Here is a 23,464-nt window from a genome sequence, read left to right on the forward strand (position 1 = left end):
CGTCTCAAGTCCGCGCCGGAAATGTTGCTCTTTCAAGCGGAAGTGGAGTCTTTTCAAGCGGAAGTGGTCGAAATGTGCGAAGCTGAGGAAGGAGACTGCGGCGGAGGGCAGTTATGGAAGCCTCCCCGGAGAAGGTAGGCTTCACAAGCCAGGCAGCAGTGGGAGATGGGAGTTGTAGTCCAACGGAAATAGATTGGAGCCTGAAGGCACCTGATTACTGTATATACTCGAGTATAGGTAAAGGTAAAGGTAGTCCCCTGACATTAAGTCCAGTCATGTCTGACCCTGGGGTGTGGTGCTCATCTCCATTTCTAAGCCGAAGAGCCAGCGTTGTCCGTAGACACCTCCAAGGTCATGTGGCCGGCATGACTGCATGGAGCGCTGTTACCTTCCCGCCGGACCGGTACCTATTGATCTACTCACATTTGCATGTTTTCGAACTGCTAGGTTGGCAGAAGCTAGGGCTGACAGCGGAAGCTCACGCCGCTCCCTGGAATCGAACCTGCGACCTTTCGATCAACAAGCTCAACAGCTCAGTGCTTTAACCCACTGCGCCACCGGGGGCTCCTATAAGTATAAGCCTAGTTTTTCAGTCCTTTTTTTAGGCTGAAAAAGTCTCCCCCGGCTTATATTCGACTCAATGTTATTTATTATTTTACTTTGTTGTTGTTTTTATTATTAAATACAACACTGCCTGAGCTCTGCGAGTGCAGCATTTTTCCGAATGAAGCAGAGAGTGTTTGAGGACCGGGACATCCGTAGGGAGACCAAGGGGCTTGTTTATAAATTGAAGACCTGGCTGTTCTGATGTGCCTTTCCAGAGTAGGAAACTCCAGTAAGCACTTTATTAGAGTCCCAGAAGCACTTTATCAGAACTTTAAGATTCTCTGCACACTGCACTTCCTTGAAATCCGATAGATCATCTGTCACATCCAGCACTTTTTAATCTGTACCCATTACTTGGCCCAGCCCTGTTTTTATTGTGTTATGCTGTATTGTTTTGTTGTTTTTACTATTATTGCTTTAATGTTTTTGATTTGCTTTGAATTGTATTGTTATGCTATTGTGTTGTTGAGGCCTTGGCCTTTGTAAGCCGCATCGAGTCCTTTGGGAGAAGCTAGCAGGGTACAAATAAAGTTTAATAATAATAATAATAATAATAATATAAAGCTATTGTCCTCCCAACCCTGCTATATGCCTGCAAAATGTGGACTGTCTACAGACATCACATGCAACTCCTGGAACGATTCCATCAGCGCTGCCTCTGGAAAATCCTGCAAATCTCTTGGGAAGACAGGCGGACAAACGTCGGCATGCTGGAAGAAGCAAAGACCACCAGCATTGAAGCAATGGTCCTCCGCCATCAACTCCGCTGGACTGGCCACGTTGTCCGGATGCCCGACCACCGTCTCCCAAAGCAGTTGCTCTACTCCGAACTCAAAAATGGAAATTGGAATGTTGGTGGGCAGGAAAAAAAGGTTTAAAGATGGGCTCAAAGCCAACCTTTAAAACTCTGGCATAGACACTGAGAACTGGGAAGCCCTGGCCGTTGAGCGCTTCAGCTGGAGGTTAGCTGTGACCAGCAGTGCTATAGAATTTGAAGAGGCACGAATGGAGGGTGAAAGAGAGAAATGTGCCAAGAGAAAGGCACGTCAAACCAACCCCGACCAGGACCGCTTTCCACCTGGAAACCAATGCCCTCACTGTGGGAGAAGATGCAGATCAAAAATAGGGCTCCACAGTCACCTACAGACTCACAAGAATTCTGATTCTGGAAGACTGTCCTACTCGGCCAATGAGGGATGGCCAAAGTATTACTATTATTATTACATTTATTATTTTATTATTGTTGTTATTATTACATTTATTATTTTACTCTATTTATTATTGTTATTGTTATATTTATTAATTTACTCCATTATTAGTATTTTACTCTATATATTATTATTGGAGGACATGTAAGCATATTTACATTGAAGAAGGTTAGAATAATGGTTTAATGAGAGTTGGAGAGTCTTATCTTGAATTACAGTTTTATGTAAATATTCAAAAACATCCAACCTACTAATGCCTAAATTAATATAATTTTATTAGTATCTATTTTTATTTTGAAATTTACTAGTAGCTGCTGCATTTCCCACCCTCGGCTTATACTCGATTCAATACATTTTCCCAGTTTTTTGTGGTAAAATTAGGTGCCTCAGCTTATATTCGGGTCGGCTTATACTCGAGTATATACGGTATAAAGGGCAGGCCTGGAGAAACTTCCATGCCCCTTCTGGGACAGCATCCACGTGATTTTCCTACAATTTCCTTTGTCCACGTGATTTTCCTACAATCATGTGGACAGCTGCAGTGTTGCAGTGTTGTTTGTGCTACTGATGTTGGTTCTCTTCTCATGACACGGCCATACTACCATAGTCTTGCTTCCTGCATTATTTTGCTGATTGCTTTTATTTCTAGTTTTTGATGGATGTCATCATTTGGCACATGGTCAAGAAGTGTCAAGCTAAGTATCCATCTCACCATTTCCATTGTATTAAAGGCTTTTCCACATTTCTTTGTTGTTGACCTGTACTCTGCCCCGTAGAAGGGAGGCTAATGGGCAGACAACTGTAGTGTGGATCTTAGCCTTGAGTTGTTCAGGCTTTTTTGAGTCACAAGAATGCTCGTAGTTTGCTGCCATTTTAACCAGGCTGCATTTATTTGTGACCATACGTCACAAATAAATTGTGTTGCCATATATGGAGGCTAGTATTTAAGTTGGGTGGCCTTTTTGAGTGTTTATCTATTGATTTGAATGTGTTTTTCCAGTTTGAAGGCCACATTCCAGATACTCTGCTTTGGGTATGTTCAAATGGTGGATAACTGTCAACCGAAATTCCCGTGGTCTGCCTTATCCCTTACAAAGACAATGTAATGGGCGGAGAGTTCCCTTCAGTATTCTTCTTGCTTGCAGACATTTTTATATGTTGTCATAGCCCTTCCCAACCCAGTTTTTCTCTTTCCTCAGCCGCCCCTTGAAATGCATGAAGTGCAAAGAAGGTTCCCCGGTGTTAATCATTCGTGTTGGAGACGCTTTTTGCAAGTAAGTGTGGTGGTCAATTGTTGCTATAAGAACCCAGCACAGTAACAGTCAGACCCCAGTCCGTCACTAGTATTGCTATTAGATGGGGAAGAACCCCTTGCTGATTCCAGATAGATGAAAAGAGCAAGTGATCCTGACCTCAACAAACATGTTTAATTTCCTGGTAGCTGTGTAAGAAGTTGCAATGCCACTTCACTCCCTGAACATTGTAATGAGCAGGTGTCTTGATGTTTGCTAGGTGTAGGATGGACGATGTGACCCGTAGTTATCATGAGATCTTCCAGGCTCTACTTTGAAGCCCCTCACCCCCAAATTCTACTTAATAGGAGTCAAACTCATTACAAGACCATTTTGCCCCTGCATAATGCCCCAATCTCTTAAATATCATGAGAAAAAAAAATGAGCTGAACACAGAACTGACGTGCTGCTATATCTTGCCACAGCAGGGACACAGGTTTGGCTTGCAAGGTGTTTGATATTTTAAAAAGTTACCTATTTCCATTGAGATAAGTGTTTAGGATCCTGGCTTTTCTTTCCATCCGATTGCATGATCTACCTATTTTGTTTTGCAGGACCTGTTTCAAGGATTATTACATCCACAAGTTTCGTGCCACTCTTGGGAAAAATCGATGCATCTATCCTGGAGAAAAGGTTATTATCTAGAGGGGTTACTTCTTTTGGAGAAGGGATGAGAAAAATTCAGCTGAAAGAAACTTGATCCACGTTTTCCTCCTAATTGGTTGCTTTCCTTCTGTGCTTCAGGTTCTCCTTGCTTTTTCGGGTGGCCCTGCCTCAAGTTCGATGGTGTGGCAAGTGCAAGAGGTATCTGCCTATAATGATCAAGTGCATCAAGCTGCAGGGCAATAAAACAGTACATTACAAAATAATCATTAGTAAAACAAGTATAATATATTTTAAAATCCTTCATGGGGCTGAGTGGCTTTTCAGAGGAAATCATACTATAATGTTAGGAACCAATGCTTTGACTACTTTAGGTATTGGTTTTTGTTTATTCGTTCAGTGGCTTCTGACTCTTGGTGCCCTCCTGGATCAGCTCAGGCCAGAGCTCCCTGTTGGCTGTGGTCATCCCCAGCTCCTTCAAGGTTAAGCCAGTCCCTTCAAGGATAACATCCACCAACCTTGCGCTTGGTTGGCACATCTTTTTTCCTTCCATTTTCCCCAGCATCATTCTCTTCTCCAAGCTTTCTCATTATGTGGCTAAAGTACATCATCTTTGCCTCTAATATCCTTCCCTCCAGTGAGCAGCCGGACTTTCCTTGCTGGAGGATGGACTGGTTTGATCATCTTGCAGTCCAAGGCACTCTCAGAATTTTCCTCCAACACCACAGTTCAAAAGCATCTTATCTTCCTTCACTCAGCCTTCCCTATTGTCAAGCTCTCACATCCACAAGTTACTATGGGAAATACCATTGCTTTAGCCATGTGGACCTTTGTTGCCAATGTGATCTCTCTACTCTTCTCTATTTTATTGAGATTAATCATTGCTCTCTTCCCAAGAAGTAAATGTTTTCTGATTTCCTGGCTTCAGTCTGCATGTGTATTAATTTTCATGCCTAGAAATTCAAAGTCTGTCACTGCCTCCATGTTTTCCCCCTCTATTTGCCAGTTATTAGTTATACTTTAGGTATAACAACATGAAAAACAGGAGTGTTCAACCTCAGGGTCATCACTATATTTTCCTGAAGCTTTTCTTGGTTAATATGGTTGTATGATAGCATCAGAAATATTAAAAATTAATTAGATATTTTTAATTACAAAAATGTGAGTCAAGCACTGAAAGGGATAATTGGATGCAATGCCTCAGCAATTCTGCAGTTCAATATAAGCAGGTATGCCTGTTGCTTAGTTAGTCTGAGAGAAGCCTCTCTGTGTGAGAGAACACCTCAGTGGGAGAATAGGCCTCAGAGTGTGAGGTTAGCCTCAATATGCGAAGGCCTTGTGTGTAAAGCTCCAGTGTGAAGATTGAACTTGTTCTTGTAAATAGTGCAACCATATTATTTTGCGATAAAGAAAAGCCTCCTTTGGAAGAGATAACATTGGTCTGTATGTTTTTTGTTCTTATCATTTTTGGCTAGTGGTGCTGGGTCACACTGTTGCTGATAAGTTACTCTGCTGTACTTTTATGGGGAGAGTCTTTTGTTAATAAGCCCACTCATCCAACAGATAGATTCTTGGTGTGTTTAGGAGAGTAGATTTTCTCTCATTCTGAAATACCCACCATTTAAGTCCAGTTTCTCAGTTCACCAAACCAAAACTGTACCCTGCTTTCTTCTTTCAGGGCCTGAGTCAAGGAGCAGCCAAAAAACTCCGCTTCAAGCCAGGAATCGTCTACATCGATGGTAAGCGGCACTTGTTTGGAGAGCATTTTGGGATAATGAAGGTTGAGTCCAGAGATGAAGACAGTGATGTCGTGATGTGAAATTATCTTCCTTCTTGCCTCATAGAAGGAGCTGTGTGTGGACAGAGCGTGGCTGCTCGAGAGGACATCTGTAGTGAAGTGGAAAGGATCTTGCAAACCACTGGATTCCCCTATCACTTGGTGCATTTGGAAGAGGTAAGGTGAAAAGGGGCCTGGTGGCTGGTATCAGCTTTATTATTGTTATCATTATCTTGATTTATACTTTGTTTGTTTCCTGAAGCTGGGACTCAAAGCAGCTTACATGATTATCAATTACTAACAACACTAGAAACAAAAACATTGTTGCACCCCAGAGTAGAATCACCTTGCTGAAGAACACCAAACTGCACACAGGCAGTAGTCTTTATGATTTATTAAGAGTAAAAGGTAAAAGGTTCTTAAAAGCTAAAGTAATGTTTAACATAGTACTTGAAGCATAATCCAATAGGCATCAGCAAAGCAAGACTCAAAAGAACATGACAAAGTCCTATAATCATGAACACAAAGACAGCAAGGTAAATCCAGCCTAGCTTAGGCAAATTCCTTAGGTAAACGCGAAAGTTGCTTTGACAAAGATCTGGTCTCAAACCTCCTGTTTGAGAGGTTTGGGTTTTTGGCTCTTTCATTGACCTCTGGCCTCCCTCTTGTTTGCTATCCTTTCACTCCTTCGGACCCGGAATTCCAACCGGGTGGCCCTATTTAACGTTCTCGTTTCATTAAGGTCAATCTGCTCGTTAGCAGCCTGTTTTTCTGCTTGCTCATTATCAGGCCGGGAACTAGGCAAAGAGCTATCTTCTCTTTTGGAGTCAATCTGCTCCTGGCTGCTATCTTCAGTGTCTACACTCTCAGGCCTTGCTGTGGGAAACTGTCCTTCTTCTTCACTGTATAGCAGGGACATCTATAGCAGGGACATCTTGAACCATCATCCTCATCAGAAACACCCTCTGATTCCAGCTGTGTCACAACAAACATGTTAAAAAGCCCTTTAAGAAAACAGTACAATGTAAACAATACATTACCCTCTTAATAACCTTTTCCTTAAAATCTTTTGCTTCTCAAATCTGTAAGAGAGAAAAAACGAAACCCGATGTTTTCGATATATATCTCCATGGTTCACTGAAAACAGGTGATAATGCTTGGTAAAGTGGAAGGCAGGTGAAATGATTGAGTAAAGGAAGACCTAATGCTCCTTTAATTTCTGTCTTAGCCAATATAGTATCAATCTGTGTTTGTAGCAGCGTATGCTCATGGCTTCGGTGTGCTCTTTTACAGGTGTTTGACCTTCCCAGTTCTGTCCTCCACTCAGTTTCCCATGAAATATCTGACCAGAGCCACAGCTATAAGGAAGCTGTAGATGACTTCATAAAACAGCAGCGTGAAAAGGAAAGAGACGCTGGAGAACTCTTTTTGAAGAACCAGCAGGGAGAGCTTAACCTGCAAGACTCTTCAAGGCGAAAAGAGTTTGCAGATCCAGGAAAGGAGGTGCCCGCAGTTTCCCATACAGAGGAACTGATCAATCTCTTTCAGACTGTGAAAACTCTGACGGCCAAAGAAGAATTATTGCAGACCCTCCGGTGAGTAAAGGGACTTTAGAAAATGGCATTCATAACTCATTTGGAGATCATAACCTTTTGGAAAAGCATGACTTTTCATAGAAGAGTCAAAAACCCATTTGAGTAGAATCTTCTCAAGTTGTACACAACCAGATGTAAAATTATGCAATGCAATTTATTTATTTACAGTATTTATATTCCACCCTTCTCACCCCGAAGGGGACTCAGGGCGGATCACAATACACATATGCACGGCAAACATTCAATGTTATTTTTGACATACAAGACATACAGACAGATAGAGGCCATTCAGCAGTTCTTCCACTTTGGATCCTGGAGGTTGCTTGATTTGGCCATAGGGGGAACTGTCGCTTCGTTCACTATGATGCCGAGCCTTTTTTGATCGTAGTATTTCCTCCTTGCTCTTCAGCATTTTTATGGTGTCATACATTAGCCTCCCTGCTTTAAGCAGTCTCTAATTTCTCCACTCACAGCTGTTTTCGAACTGCTTAAGTCGACATTAAGCTGGGCAATTTTTTTAACACCTTTTTTTAAAACAGCTATTAACAGTTGGACATTCAACCCCAGTTCGGGCTTCGAACTTGCCATCTTTCAGTTAGCAGTGATTTATTGCAGCTTATTAACCAGTTCAGTTGTTTTCAGTTGTTAGACCAGGAGCCCCCGATGGCGCAGTGGGTTAAACCCCTGTGGTGGCAGGACTGAAGACCAACAGGTTGCAGGTTTAAATCTGGGGAGAGCACAGATGAGCTCCCTCTATCAGCTCCAACTCCTCATGCGGGGACATGAGAGAAGCCTCCCACAAGGATGATAAAACATTCGGGCGTCCCCAGGGCAACGTCCTTGCAGATGGCTAATTCTCTCACACCAGAAGCAACTTGCAATTTCTCCTGACTCGACAAAAAAAAAGTTGTTAGATTGTGTTATTCAGTCTTAACAACTGAAAGTTTGGCTTTCAGTTGTTAGACTGAAAAACCTTTTATTTATGATCTGTTAGGAAAACTGAGAATATGCCAGTGCAAAAAATATCAATGCTTCAGAAGTTTTTTTCAGTGCCCAAAAATATATCTGTTCTCTCATAAAACAACTTGTTTTATGTCGTGCACTCAAGAGACAAAAATGAAATAGACTTCAGTAAATGTAACATATTTGGTTTACTCACAACTTCATGTTTTGAGCACTCAAAAGTATACAACTTATCAGTCCATTGTCAGATATTTTTAAGATAGCTTCTGTGTGCAGAAGGCACAGGATATCTCTTTTACAATCAACAGCAGGCAAGTGTTTGGGCAGTCCCAAAGAATGATGTCTAAAATGGAGTCTGAGCTCTGTGCTCTTCTCAGAGCAGATCATGTGGGGTTCTGCAATTCCCCCCACAACTTATCAGGAAAACATAGAGTAAATGAGAAAAAGCTGCACATCAGAACATACATTTAGTAAGTACACAACAGGATTATATGCAGGAGGCTTGATTATTTTTATATTGTTTTATACTGTTTTATACCGTTTTATATTGTTTTATATTGCTGTTAAATTGTATATTTATGTTTTGATGTGGTGCCATGGGGTGCTGATTTTGTCAGGATTAATTTAGTTATGTATGTGTTTTTCAATGTGTTTCTATGTATTACAAAGATGGATGCCACTGTGAATTGAAAATGCCATGCAGAAATGTTTATACTTTGAGGCTGTGATTAAGTGAACTTGAAAAAGTAAGATAAGGTTTGTTCTTGCTGAGAACAGAAGGGAGTTGCCAGTCTCAGCAAGAGAAGATAAGCAGATGTGTAGAGGCTTTCAGTTTTGACTAGTTCTTTGTGTTCTTCCTGAATTGTAGCTCGCTGTAGAAAGACATGTCTGATGTATGTACTTAGTAAACTTAATTTCTCTCATCCTCAGAGGAAGGCAATAGCAAACCCCCTCCGAAACCATCCTGTTACTTTGACTATTAGGAGATTCTGTGTTTTAGGTAAAGTACTTTTTGGACTACAACTCCCAGAATCCCCCAGTTAGGAACTTTTCCAAGCTCTGATGTGCTGATTGCTTTGAGAGAAAGCTGAATGGTTTAGCATTTGGCTTTGATCCTCCTCTTTTTCAGGACCCACCTCATCCTCCATGTGGCGCGGACAAATGGATACAGCAAGGTGATGATGGGAGACAGCTGCACCCGTGTGGCAGTCAAGCTCCTAACCAACCTCTGCCTAGGACGTGGGGCCTTTCTTGCTGCAGATACGGTAAATAATGCAAGTGTGTGTGTATGTGTGGAGGAGGGATGTTTGAAGCATGATTACAAAGAAAAGGCAACAAAAGAAGAAATAGGATAACAAGCTGCATTTAGGTTGGAGAGGGCTCAGACTTTGTGCTGAGTACCATGATTTCTCCCAGTCTAAGGAGGTTGTGCATAAGTTGACACCATAGTTTTCATTCAAGGCAAAAATAATAGAATCATAGCGTTGGAAGAGACCACATGGGCCACCTCGTCCAACCCCCTGTGTGATGACACCAACACCTTTTATTATATTATATCTGTTTTGTTTGTATGTTTTCACTTTAAAATGTTTGTATGTGTCACTTCAAAATGTGTAACCAAATACTGTACTGTATTCAGCTCCAATATGATCTTCAGCCGTCTTCCTGGAATATATCTTTAATTCAGTAATGTGACACAAGTCTTTAATGTAGTAATAGAACAAAGAAATGTTTATTTATGGATTCTCAGGCACTTAAAGCGTATTGGTTACACAGTATTTTTCTTCACAGTACTTCCTGGATATTGATACAACTGGCTTATGAATGAATAAAACTGTTACTATATAACATTCAGAATGGCTTGTCTTATGCCAACATGGTTTGGTAACTTTCTTCACTTTTAAAATGCAATTATTTCTCAGTCTCCTGACAGGGTAACTTATAGCTTATATTTTCTTCTTATCACTGGAGGGAAGGATATTAGAGGCAAAGATGAAGTCCTTTGGCCACATAATGAGAAGACAGGAAAGTTTGGAGAAGGGAATGACGTTGGGAGGAGAGGCAAGGCAGAAATGGGACCAATTTACTTTTGGTCTTTGTGTAAAGACAGGTGACAATTGTTCTGGGATTTCTCTCCATTCTTATTTATCACCTCCTATTCTGCTCCCCTCTTCAAAAGGGCTTCTCGGACAACCGGTACGGTGATGTGCTATTCCTGCGCCCAATGCGGGAGTACCCTGCCAAAGAGATTGCCTTCTACAACCGCCTCTTTGGCGTGCCCTCCGTCTTCATACCTGCACTGGACACCAAGGTAAGAGGGCTATGGTTTGGCATTTCCTTTAGCAGAACAGAGGATCAGTTGTCATCCAAAGTCCTTGTTGGGTGCCCACAGGTCCCTCCATGACTCCAGGGGAGAAGGTGATGATATAGACCAGGGGTCCACAAACTACGGCCCAAGGGCCGGATACGGCCCTCCAAGGTCATTTACCCGGCCCTCGCTCACGGTCAACCTAAGTCTGAAACAACTTGAAAGCACACAACAACAACAACAATCCTATCTCATCAGCCAAAAGCACTTCCCATTGAAATTCTAATAAGCTTATATTTGTTAAAATTGCTCTTCATTTTAATTATTGTATTGTTTTAAGTGTTTTTTTACACTACAAATAAGATATGTGCAGTGTGCATAGGAATTCATTCATGTTTTTTTCAAATTATAATCCAGCCCTCCAACAGTTTGAGGGACTGTGACCTGGCCCTCTGTTTAAAAAGTCTGAGGACTCCTGATATAGACCTTAGCCTCCTTCTGGCATGAAAGCTGCCTTTCTTTCCCATCTTGCCATTGAGGAAATTAGATTGTACAGCCGGGCACTCTTAGAGTTGGAAGGAACCCCATGGACAGTTGGGCCCAGGTTCCTGCTTCACCTGCTCAATGCTAAGGCATATCCAGGTGGGAGATGTCCAGAAAAGAAGACCTGATAATCTCTGTAAACATTTGGTTTCATTGCCAGATGCTTCTTGCTATCAAGAAATCCACTTTAGAGTTCAGTTGACACCCACCCTCCTATAACTTAAACCCATTAGACCAGGGGTCCTCAAACATTTTAATCAGAGGGTCAGGTAGCAATCCCTCAAACTGTTGGAGGGCCAGATTATAATTTGAAAAAAACGTGAATGAATTCCTACGCACACTGCACATACTTTATTTGTAGTGCAAAAAAAAAACCCACTTAAAAACAATATAATAATTAAAATGAAGAACAATCTTAATAAATATAAATTTATTGGTATTTCAATGGGAAGTGTGGGCCTGCTTTTGCCTGATGAGATAGGATTGTTGTTGTTGTGTGCTTTCAAGTCGTTTCAGACTTAGATTGACCCTGAGCGAGGGCCGGATAAATGACCTTGGAGGGCTGTATCCAGCCCCTGGGCCTTATTTTGAGGACCCCTGCATTAGACCTAACTAGGGAAATTAGAAACCCAATGTTGAGCAATATATCAGAAGTATGGAACAAATATAGGAGAATGTTAATAGTGGATAGTTCAGTTATAATGGAAAAGAATTTTCCATTAAAAAAATAAAATAATGGATAAAACGTTAAGGGAAAAAAATAGACAAAATAAGGGATTGGATAAAGGTTGGAATGGAGAAGGAAATAATTATGGAAAGATTTAGAGAAATAAAATTGACATGGTTCCATTGTATACAATTAGAATAATGGTTTAAAAACTGGGTAAAAAATAATAAAAATGGAAGTAAGCTTAACCAATTTGAACAAATAATACAAAATGGAAGGGCTGTAGAGGAGCATGAAAATTTAAAAGGAATAACTAGTAAAGTATATAAGATAATTATTGAAATAAAGGAAGGAAAAACAAAAAACAACATCCTCGAGGAGGTCTGGGAAGAAGATTTAGGGACAAAAATAAATGAAACAGAGTGGCAACAATTATGGAGACAAAGACATCTAAAAAAATTATCAATACAAGTTAAAGAAAATTACTATAAGTTAATATGGAAATGGTACCTAACACCAGTAAGAATAGCACATATAAATAAAAACTACTCAAGAAACTGCTGGAGAGGATACCAAGAATCAGGAACATGTGTGTGTGTGTGTGTGTGTGTGGTGGCAGCAATGTAAATATGTACATAATTTTTGGGGAAAAGTATTTAGAGAAATAGAAGATATAATGAACATTAAAACAGAAAGAAGTCCCAGTATGGCCTTGTTATCATTATATAATAATAAACAATTGAAAAAAGTGGATAAAGATGCAATAACAAACTTATTAACAATAGCAAGACTGCTTATAGTAAGGAATTGGAAAAGAGAAATAAATACACAAATAGAGTGGTACAAGGAAGTGTGGAAATTGGCAGTAAATGATAAGCTGACATGTATATTAAAAGTTAAAAGAGGTATATGGAAACAAAGTGATTTTGATGATGTTTGGAGAAAAGGGATTTAAAAATAAAGAAGGAAAATTACCTCCACAAGAGGAATTGAAATTTTGGACAGATGATATGTAAAAGCTGTGGCTTGGGGGGGGGGGGGGGAGGGGAGCGCAGTGGTGAGAGATAGATAATATGTATAAGCAGATGCCAAAAGTTAAAGTATGGTATGCTGTATTGAATAATATGCATCTGCTGTAAAATAAACAATGTATAACAAATGTATTGAACTATGATAAAATAATTTTAAAAAATTTTTTTAAACCCATTAGACCTGTCCCAGCAGAGAACTGACCTGTTTCTTAATCTCTGGGGCAACTCTAAAGATATTCAAATAGTGCAGTACTACCATCCCTCAGCAGTCTCTTCTCCAAGATGTGCAACTCCCCTCAACCTTTCCTCCCAAGTTGTGGTCTCCATACTTTTTATCATCCTTCTCTGAACCTGCACCAACCTGTCCATATCTGTCTTAAAATGAAGTGTCTGATCAAACATCAAATGAAAAAGATGCAACATGAGGAGGAATAAGAAAAAAATACGATAATAATGGGACATGTTGACAGCAACATAAAATTTGTCAGGATACTATTCTGGAGTTATTTATGGCCTCTCAACTCTCTGCTCCAGGCATCTGAGAGAGCCAGCATTCACCGGCTGATTGAAAGTTTCCTGTACAAGCTGCAGTCGGAGTTCCCCTCCACGGTCAGCACTGTCTATCGGTAAACTGTATATACATTTGATTATATATAATATATGTGTGTTATGGAAGTCTTATAAGGGGTCGGTTTAACCTCTGGTTTGCTAGTACAGTGTTCCCTCGCTACTTCGCGGTTCGTTTCCAGTGGACTCGCTGTTTTGCGGTTTTTCAAAAAAACTAATGTAAAAAAGCTAAAACTATAAATGGGTTAATACCACCACCACCCCCCACAGCCATAGCCCTAACTGTCGTACACTGTTGGTAAATACATAGACCTAAATATAGAGTATAGTCGTTCCTAAGTGAACTACCCCGCAAACCAAAAGATTCGATGCAAATATCCAGATAAAACCTCTGTTTTTATACTTAACAACACTCTAAAGAACAAATTAATACAGATCATGAAAAGGAGCAAGATAATAATAATAATAATTAAAAAAAAAAAATTAACTAGAAACTGGGAAGCTTGAGAGAAAAACGAGCCAGCGAGAAATAAAGAGAAATGATGCATGAAAGTTCTTAAAGTAAGAAGGACACTGTTTAACAAACCTATACTAGAACCAAACATCAGAGAAAATACATACACTTTAATTTACAAACGTAGACCATAAACGAAAACTAAGAGAAGATCTACTAGAGTGGGAGAGAGGAGGTCCGGCCAACTGAGGTTGGCCAATTTTTAGCGTATTTGTTTATTCGTATTTGTACCTCGTTTGTACTGTATTGTGTCGGTAATTAGCTGTTTGTATGTGCAGTCGTTTTTGTGTGTCTTTTTAATGTCATAAAATAAAAACTTAAAAAAAAAAAAAACTAATGTAAAATACAAGTAGCGAAGGAACACTGAATATGCTGCCACAGACTTGAGCTGCTGAGTTACAGACAGGCATGTGTGTGGCTGGTGAAGAGCCCCGAAGTGGTGCTGGTGAGTGGTGAGGAGAGGGCGCCGGGGCTTCTTCGGGGCCGGAGAGGGCTGTCAAGGCAGCTTCTGCCGGGGCTTCTTCCTGGTTGCTGTTTCTCAGGCAACCGGGTGAGAGCCCCATGCCAGTGGGGAAGCAGAGGTGGGGGGAGGAGGGTGGCTCCAGCAAGGGGAGGGGGGAGAGGAGTGGGCGGAGCTGAGGCTTAATGGTAATCTAGGGCTGGAGGGGGTTGGACTACATGCCGTTTTGGGGGCCTCTTCCAACTCTAGTGAAGTATAGACTTCTTTGGAGTCTAGTGGAGTCTCCGCTGTTGGTTTTTGAACTAGATGGCCATCTGTTAGGAGGGCTTTTACTGTCTCTTCCTGTCTGGCTAAAGGGAGTTGCACTAGTTGCCCTTTGGGGGTCCCATCTTCTTCCTTCTCCTTGGTGCTGCCTTTGTTGGTGGGGATGGGGTGGGGACCCACCATGTCCCAACGTACAGTTTGGAAAGCTTTGAGCTAAAATGTAGGAAGCAGCATCTGAGATATTCTCTGAAATGTGAATTCTGCCTCAGCGTTAAAAGAGAAAATGACAGTAATGTTGCTTTGACTGGTCTTTTCCACAGGACAGGGGAGAAGCTCTCTGGTGACACTGGGGGACTTTCAGAACCGGCCCAATGCCTCTTCTGCCTCTGTTCGCTGGACACAAATGTTGGTAAGAATGGCCTTGGAAGCAGCAGGAATAACAGAACAATAGCCTACATCCTATCCTTAGTCCCAAATAGAGAAGAACCCTTGGATCAGTAGTAGTTGCCTCTTTTTGAACTCTCCAGAGTTTATTCAAGGGGTGGGAATTCTGCCACCTTCCAGGTGCATTTGAACTGTGGCTCCTAGCTTTAGCACCATCTATCACACTAGTTACACCGGATCTTCACATAGTAGCTTTTTACGCACAGCAGCCTTCAGACTGGAGCTTCCTCTCACACTGAGGCGTTCTTATACTGAGGCCTACTGAAACTGAAGCCTGCCTCACACTGTTGCCTTTCTCTCAATGAGGCCTCTTATACTGAGGGCTCTCTCAGGCAGAGACAAGCTAACATTGAGGCCTTCTCATCCTTTTTTTTCTCTTCATGTCAGGAGCGATTTAAAAACTGCAATTCGTTTCTGGTATGAGAGAATTGGTCATCTGCAAAGATGTTGTCCAGGGGATGCCCAGATGCTTTACCATCCTTATGGGAGGCTTCTCTCATGTCCCCGCATAGGGAGCTGGAGCTAACAGAGGGAGCTCATCCTCACTCTGCCCAGATTCGAACCTCCAACCTGTCGGTCTTCAGTCCTGCCCGCACAGAGGTTTAACCCATTGTGCCATCGGGGGCTCCTTCTCATACTGAGATGTACTGACACACCAAGGCCCTTCTCCCACAGAAACCTCTCACAGACTGAGGCCTTCCTCATACTGAGGCCTATCTCCCACTGAGGCCTTTCTCTCACTGAGGCGTACCTCATACTGAGGCCATCTCACACTGAGGGCTCTCTCAGACTGAGGCCTACTAACACACTGAGGCCCTTCTCCCACAGAGACCTCTCACAGACTGAGGCCTTCCTCATATTGAGGCCTACTAACACTGAGGCCTACCTCATATTGAGGTCTTTCTCCCACTGAGGCCATCTCAAACTGAGGGCTCTCTCAGACTGAAGCCTACTAACACACTGAGGCCTGTCTCTCACTGAGGCCTACCTCATACTGAGGCCTTTTTCTCACTGAGGCCTCTCTCAGACTGAGGCCTACTAACACTGAGGCCCTTCTCCCACAGACCTCTCACAGACTGAGGTCAATTAAGCTACAGGCACACCTGTTTATATAGAATTACAGCTTTTGCTGAGTCATTGCAGCCATTTAACCCTTTCAGTGCTTGATTCACATTTTTGTAATTAAAAATACTTAATTTTTAATATTTCTGATACAATCCACATTGGATTCAAATGACAAGAGATCTCAGCTTACTGTAACAGTGGTTTGCCAGTGGAGTTTACTGTCCTTGGGGGATGATGGGATCCCCATCTCTGGAAGCCTTTCAGCAGGGCGTCTCTCAGGACACGCTTTGGTTACGTATGGCTGCATGGTGGGGTTGGACTATACAAACCTTCTGATAGTATTATAGCACCCCAATTTTGTGTTGAAGAGTAGAAGAAGTGTGCAAACCCATTTGGAATGTAGATACCAAAGTTGTTTCTCAACCTCAGCTGCCTCTTTTTACTCCTGAGCATTAACTTCTCAGGGAAGAGGTGGCTGCTTCGCTTGGTAACTCTGCTCTCCTTACAGTGGATGGCTCTTCCTTGCAGTCGACACTGTTGTCCGAACAACTCTGCAAGAAGAAGACCTCTCCGTCTCCTGGTGCGGATGGCTGCTGCGGTGGGACTGGGGACCAAGCAGGGTGCTGCCAAAGCCCTAGGGTCACCAGGTAAGGAGAAGCAGACTTTTGTATTGCAACTTTTCTAGTGTTCATCAAGAGCAGAGTGGGGCTGCCTTGGAATTGGAGCTGTTTGCACTGAAGTCTGACCACATTGGAATTGATGATGCCAGTCCTTGACTGCATCATATGATGGGGAAGCATCACCACAAACCTCTTTCATCTCATCGAACATCTCCTTTGGTGTGCAGCCTTTCAAGGAAAGGAACTTGAGGACTGACTGCTCTGTCTTCCATTTGGTCCATTCTCAAACCTCACACCACTTCCGCACCTGTCACATCAAGACCTTTGTAAATTGGCACGTAACCTATAGAGACTTCTATCATTACACATGGGCAGTTTCAGCATCCTGTGATCAATAGAAGTGGGTCAGGGGAAATCTTTAATGAATGCCTCTCGTATAATTTATTTATTTATTTAAAACTTTTATATCCCGATCTTCTCACCTCCGTAGAGGGACTCAGACCGGCTTACAGCAAGGATTTAATGCTACTAATACAAGTTAAAACATCATACAACAGTACAAGATTAAAATACATATAGATAAAATACATATATACCAAATCGCCAAGGTAAAATCATGTTCAACTCAGTCCGCATATGTGGTCACTCACTTTGGTCTGTAACCAGTCTCAGCCATTGTTCTGGGAATGCTTCGTTCCATAACCAGGATTTCACTAGCCTCCTGAAGGACAAGAGGGAGAGAGTTCCATAGCTGAGGGGCCACCACAGAGAAGGCCCTGTCTCTCGTTCCCACCAAATGCGCCCTTTCTTAGCCCTTTCTTCAGTCTACATCCTTCACAAATAGAGCCAGCTCTCCACATCTATGGATTCTGCATTCACGTATTCAGCCATCCATGTCTGGAAAATATAATGTTGAATTTCAAAAGAAAATCTTTTATTTTTGCAGTTTGATATATTTAATTGTGCCATTGTATATAATGGTGGGGCTTGCCTGTGGGTTGTCAGCCCTGTGGTTCAAGGGACTTGAATCAGATTTTGGAATCCAAGCCCTTAGATGACAGTACTTTCTCCTATAGAATTACCAGATTGTGGTTCTTGAGTGGCCTGAGGATGAGGCACTGAATGCCGGTTTGGTTTCTTCCGCAGGGACTCTTCCCCTCATACGCAGATCCTCGCATTCCTCTGCTACAGCTGCCGCCTGACCGCCAAAGATATGGTAAGGAAGAGACAGAACATTTGATAACTTCTGGGGTATCCTACTTCTAATATTGAAGTATCCCACAATCTCCCTGGAAGCGTAGATCTAGCTTTCTCAGTTGCATTTGGGTTGCTTTGAAATCATAGATATGGAAGGATCTGTAAAGGTCATCTAGTTCAACCCTCTGGTGGTGGCTTGGCAGTCCTCTTGCTTTGCCTGGATTGCAGCTCTCATCTGCTCAGTGGTGTGGAATTATGGGAATGGACGCCTAACATCTGGATCTGGGTTGCTGTGAGTTTTCTGGGCAGTCTGGCCATGTTCCAGAAGCATTCTCTTCTGACATTTTGCCCACATCTATGGCAGGCATCCTCAGGAGTTGTGAGGTCTGTTGGAAACTAAGTTGGTAAGGTTTATATATCTGTGGAAGAATAGCCTTGCTGCTTGAAGGCTTGGCTGTTTCCTGCCTGGGGAAATTCACTGTTAGTAGGTGTTAACTGGCTCTGATTTTCTCTTGCCTGGAATTCCTGTTTTTTCTTTACTGTCCCGATTTTGGAGTTTTTGGAGATAGTTTTGGCCAATCATCTCTCTATTGTACTATGCTAATAATTTAATATATTGTATGTATATATATCTTGTAAGCCGCTCTGAGTCCCCCCTTCGGGGTGAGAAAGGCGGCATATAAAGTAAATAAATAAATAAATAGAAGGAGATGAAGGGTTAGTAGGCATGATCATCAAATTAGCAGATGACACCAAATTGGGAGGGATAGCCAATACTCCAGAAGACAGGAGCAGGATTCAAGATGATATTGACAGATTAGAGAGATGATGGTCATCTGTCAGGGGTGTTTTGAATGCAATTTTCCTGCTTCTTGGCAGGGGGTTGGACTGGATGGCCCATGAGGTCCCTTCCAACTCTGATTCTATGAGATACGATAGAATGCAGCCTGGAAAACTCACAGTAACTCAGTAATTCCGGCCTGGAAAACCTTTGACAACATATTGAACATCTGGATAATTACAATTTCCACCTATAGTTTAGTCAGCCATGGAATAAAGTCCAATGAAGATTGCATTAGGAAGGTGCTGCTTTGCAGTCCTTCATAAGGGAGGGGAAAGGCCTTTCCAACTTCCATCTTGGTTTCACCAAACTGATGGGAAGTACTTCATCCTTTTTTAGTCCTCTGGTGTTGGGAGTTCTGTTTACTTCAGAAAGTATCCCTTCTTTGCAGAACTGCTTGGAGTCCCTCCCGCCGTACATCCAGTCTGAAGCTGAGCATCGGCAGTGCAGGTAGGAGCCAGAATTTTATTACAAATGAATTAATTAATGAATTGAGGGACTGTGACAGAATCACAGGGTCTTAGCACTCAGAGACCTGCGGGGCCATCTGGTCCAACCTCATTCTGCCATACAAATAAAGCAAGCCTAAAAGAGGCTCATCCAACCTAAGCTTAAAGACGTCCAAATAGAAGGCTTCCCAAGGTCATCCCACTGCTCAAACAGCTCTAAACTTCCAAGAAGTTTTTTCTAATATTTAGTTAGAATTTCTTTATCTTGTAGTTTGCAGTCTCTTTTCCTGTGGCGTCAAATACAATCTCGGTCCATGCCTTCTCTGTTTCTGCAGGGCTGCAATGAAGCGGGAAATCCAGGAGTTTTTGCTTGAAGAGGACCCCGAGACATCTTAAACACCAATCTGCCTCTTTTATGATTTTTTCTGGGTTTGGGACAAATGAGACAGAGCACAGCTCGAGGCACCACTTACCAGGGCTGAGAGCTGTTCTTCCTTGCTGAGTTTTAGTATGCTTTTGAATGCAAGTAAATTATTTTGAATCTCATTGTAGTTGGCACATTGCTTAGGCTCAAGGTGGCATGGATTTGGGATGGTGATGCTAGAGAAAAAGGATGCATTTAACTTGTTGGATGTGAGGGCGATCTGGCTGCGACATCTGTCACCCCATTGATCGCCAGGGTTGATTCGGCTGATCTGGCTGGCTAGGTGGGTGTCCCCTTCCTCCCTCACCGCCCCATGTGTGTCCCTCCCGAAGCTGCGCACTCGGTGGAAGAGGACGACGTCCCAGGTATAGAAGGAGTGTACCGAGGTCTCCAGTCTTCGGTCCCGGGTATACGATAGCATTTAACTTGCAAAGTGCCTTTGCTTAGCTCTTTTGGGGTCAGAACTTGGAAATAATTTAGCGTCCTTGTCCTTGATTTGTTTAGTTCTGCAACTTAACAAATTTGCAGTAATTTGTTAAACTATAATTTTGCGATCGTTATGTATCATAATGTAAATATCTGACATGCAGGGTTTATTTTCATTCACTGGACCAAATTTGGCGCAAATACCCCATACAACCACATTTGAATACTGGTGGGGTTGGGGGGAGGGATTGATTTTGTCATTTAAGAGTTGTAGTTGCTGGGATTTCAAGTTCACCTACAATCAAAGAGCATTCTGATGGAATTGAACCAAACTTGGCACTCAGAATTCCCATGACCAACAAAATACTGGAAGGGATTGGTGGGCATTGACCTTGGGTTTTGGAGTTGTAGTTCACCTACACCCTGAGAGCACTGTGGACTCAAAACAATTATGGATCTGGACCAGACTTGGCACGAATACCCAATATGCCCAAATATGAGCACTGGTGGAGTTTGGGGAAAATAGACCTTGATATTTGGGAGTTGTAGTTGCTGGGATTTAGAGTTCACTGACAATCAAAGAGTATTCCGAACCCCACCATAGACCGAATTGGGCCAAACTTCTCACACAGAACCCCAATGACCAACAGAAAATACTGGAGTGATTTGTGACAAATTGCGATGAATTGACAGTGATTTAGTGGAGATATAGTTCACCTACATCTGGAGAACACTGTGAACCCAAATGACTATGTGAAAGGGATTCCTAAGACTATCAGATCAACTTTGGCTGCCCCTTTCTGATCGACTTTGGCAGCCCCTCTAAAACCCCCTCATGACCCCCAAGTTGAGAAACACTGCTTTATACTTCTCTTAATACCTGTTGTCTTAATGCATAAAGATCCATTACCATTTGTAATCACAGCTTTTTATTTATTTTCATTTTCATTATTATTATTATAGAGATCTGTATAAATAAAACCACTTCTTTTAGAAAAGTCTATAGAATCCAACCGTCCATTTTCCTGCCCTGCAGTTTGGCACTTGAGTGGGGCCTATACCATGGCACCCAAATTGCAAGGCAGCGGAGGAAGGTACAGTATAGCAGGGAGTGCTTTTTGGTGTGGCAGCATCGGAACAGGAAGTGTGGAGACAGAAATCCTGCGCCCTTTGCATCAGGGATCGGGGCGCAAGTTCATTATTGCTGTGCAAAGGCACTGGGGCTTCTAACCAATGTCCTGTGGGAAGGAACTCCAAACCATAGCCTTCCCTCTTCTTGTGCTTTAGGGAGGAAGCAAGCTAGGGCTTTGGACTGAAAGGGAGGGAAGTGTCTGTTTCCTTCCTTTTTGTGTCTCTAAAAATAGGAGGGGATAATTTTGTTTCAGAAAGTGACAGTGTCTTTGCCCTTCCGCCAAAGCAGTGAGGCTACAGGGATCCCTCCCCAAAAACCCCACTGAATTGTAAGCAAGGGAAAGTTTGAAGTCCAGCAGCTCCTAGGAGAGAATCCTAAACAGATTGACTCAGCAATCTCACCAGGTCCTTATTGAGAAAACAGGGGAGAAGGTGGGTTTCTTAGCACCGCCCTTTGTAGGTTTTGGGTAGCTTGGTTTCCTCCCCATCATTCCTTCTCCCTTGTCCACTTGATCATGGTCTCTGGTGAGCGGTAGAGGAAGATGAGCTTGGCGTAGAGCTCCTCCTCTAGCTCCAGCTCTCCTGTCTCACGGACCAGGAAGATGTCGTGGCACAGCTTGAGGATGCGGTCGACACAGGGCAGCTCCTCGAACATGATGGAGTGCGAGATCTCGCTGAAGAAGCCCCGCACGAACTTCCCGATCACCAGCACGATGGAGACGTAAAGGCCCATGATCCTGGACAAGAAGAAAATGTTGAAAATATTAAAAAATTAACTAGGCGTTTTCATTTACAAGAATGTGAGTCAAGCTCTGAAAGGGTTAAATGGATGCAATGACTCAGCAAAAACTGTAGTTCAATATAAGCAGGTGTGGCTGTAGCTTAGTAGCTCTCAGTCTGAGAGAGCCCTCAGTGTGAGAAGGTGTCAGTGGGAGAAATCCCCCAGTATGAAAAGGCCTCAGTATGAGAGAGCCCTCAGTGTGTGAGAAGGCCTCACTGGGAGAAAGGCCTCAGCCTGAGAGAGCCCTCAGTGTGAGAAGGTGTCAGTGGGAGAAATCCCTCAGTATGAAAAGGCCTCAGTCTGAGAGATCCCTTAGTGTGTGAAAAGGTCTCAGTGGGAGAAAGGCCTCAGTCTGAGAGAGCCCTCAGTGTGTGAGAAGGCCTCACTGGGAGAAAGGCCTCAGCCTGAGAGAGCCCTCAGTGTGAGAAGGTGTCAGTGGGAGAAATCCCTCAGTATGAAAAGGCCTCAGTCTCTGAGATCCCTTAGTGTGTGAAAAGGCCTCAGTGGGAGAAAGGCCTCAGCCTGAGAGAGCCCTCAGTGTTAGAAGGCTGCACTTTGAGTACACCTTGTGAGAGAAGCTCGAGTGTGAAGGCTGCTGTGTGTAAAGCTACTGTATGAAGCTCCTGTTTAAGCCTGGTATGAGAAGAGGCTCTGTGAGAGTGAAGCTGTTTATCTGCATGAGAAAAAGCCCAGTATGGAAACAAAGAAGGAAGTATAAAGAACTGAAGTGTTGTTATTATTATTATTATTATTATTATTATTATTATTATTGCTTTGAAAACCTGCATCAAGTTTTATTTCTGTGTTATGGAAACCTTGTTTTTGTAAGTAGTGCAACCATATTATTTTACTACAAAGAAAAACTTCCTATGGAAGAGATAGCATTTCCCTGTGTGTTTTTGTTCTTTTTATCACTTTGGGCTACTAGTGCTGGGTCACGCTGCTGTTAATAAGTTACTCTGCTGTACATTTATGAGGAGGGTCTTTTGTTAATAAGCCCACTCGCCCAACAGGAAGAGGGGGGTTGGGGGGGGGGCTTTACTCCAAGGTAGAAACACCTAGGACAGGGCTGACCACCCCAAGCGATGCCCTTTGGAATCCAGTTTCCGTATATGGAAGTTCCAAGGCATTTTTGTCCCATGCAGTGATAAATTATGCAATCCCTATGAAAGAGCACAGCCATTTATTGAATGTGGGTGAGCACCCTGAGAGCCAGACTATGGAGAAAATGATCCCATTGTTGAGAAACTAAGACAACATGAGCTCTGCATGCTAATTGCTTATTACTTCAAAAAGTCCAATGCCGTTCAGCCTACGTGAGGAGAGGCCTTCTGCAGGGCTCAGATCAGAACACACACCTTGTTTTGTCTTTAATCTCTGTTCTTTAAAATATGTATTTTATAGAAATATGTTGAATACGTATCTTTTGTAGAAATATGTATGTTTATAGATTTTTTTACAATGCCTCTGTGTTTTAATTATCCTATAACTGCCCTCGAGCCACAAAGAGAGGTGGGTAAGAAATACAATAATTACCATATCTATCTATGTGCGTATGTGGTGGAGGTGTCCAGCTTTCTGCCTCCACAAAGAGCGATAACCCAGTGCTGAAGAGCCACCAATGCCCTCCCTCCAAGGACATTTCAGGTTACAGTGGGCACCATGAACATGTCTTCCAACCCCTGCCA

The 23,464-nt window shown here is 42.6% G+C and overlaps 2 protein-coding genes across 3 annotated transcripts in view; one reads left to right on the forward strand and one right to left on the reverse strand.

The window, feature by feature from the left end:
• The first annotated feature begins 14 nt into the window (after positions 1-14).
• On the forward strand, positions 15-19,560 carry CTU2 (cytosolic thiouridylase subunit 2). Its single transcript, XM_060788113.2, has 15 exons — positions 15-134; positions 3,014-3,088; positions 3,661-3,739; positions 3,851-3,910; positions 5,388-5,448; positions 5,554-5,663; positions 6,780-7,081; positions 9,174-9,309; positions 10,224-10,355; positions 13,128-13,219; positions 14,719-14,807; positions 16,416-16,554; positions 17,674-17,743; positions 18,957-19,015; positions 19,350-19,560. The coding sequence occupies exons 1-15, from the start codon at positions 22-24 to the stop codon at positions 19,408-19,410; spliced, it is 1,578 nt and encodes a 525-aa protein (XP_060644096.2). The 5' UTR covers positions 15-21; the 3' UTR covers positions 19,411-19,560.
• A 1,214-nt stretch (positions 19,561-20,774) lies between these two features.
• PIEZO1 (piezo type mechanosensitive ion channel component 1 (Er blood group)) overlaps positions 20,775-23,464 on the reverse strand; it is a 177,483-nt gene continuing 174,793 nt past the window's right edge. For both annotated transcript variants that reach the window (XM_067471064.1, XM_067471063.1), the window contains one exon: positions 20,775-21,732. In XM_067471064.1, the coding sequence (XP_067327165.1) occupies positions 21,483-21,732 (250 nt within the window). In that variant the 3' untranslated portion in view covers positions 20,775-21,482. The remainder of the gene's footprint in view (positions 21,733-23,464) is intronic.

Source organism: Anolis sagrei, chromosome 8 (assembly GCF_037176765.1).
Source record: "Anolis sagrei isolate rAnoSag1 chromosome 8, rAnoSag1.mat, whole genome shotgun sequence".
Taxonomy (NCBI): Eukaryota; Metazoa; Chordata; class Lepidosauria; order Squamata; family Dactyloidae; genus Anolis; species Anolis sagrei.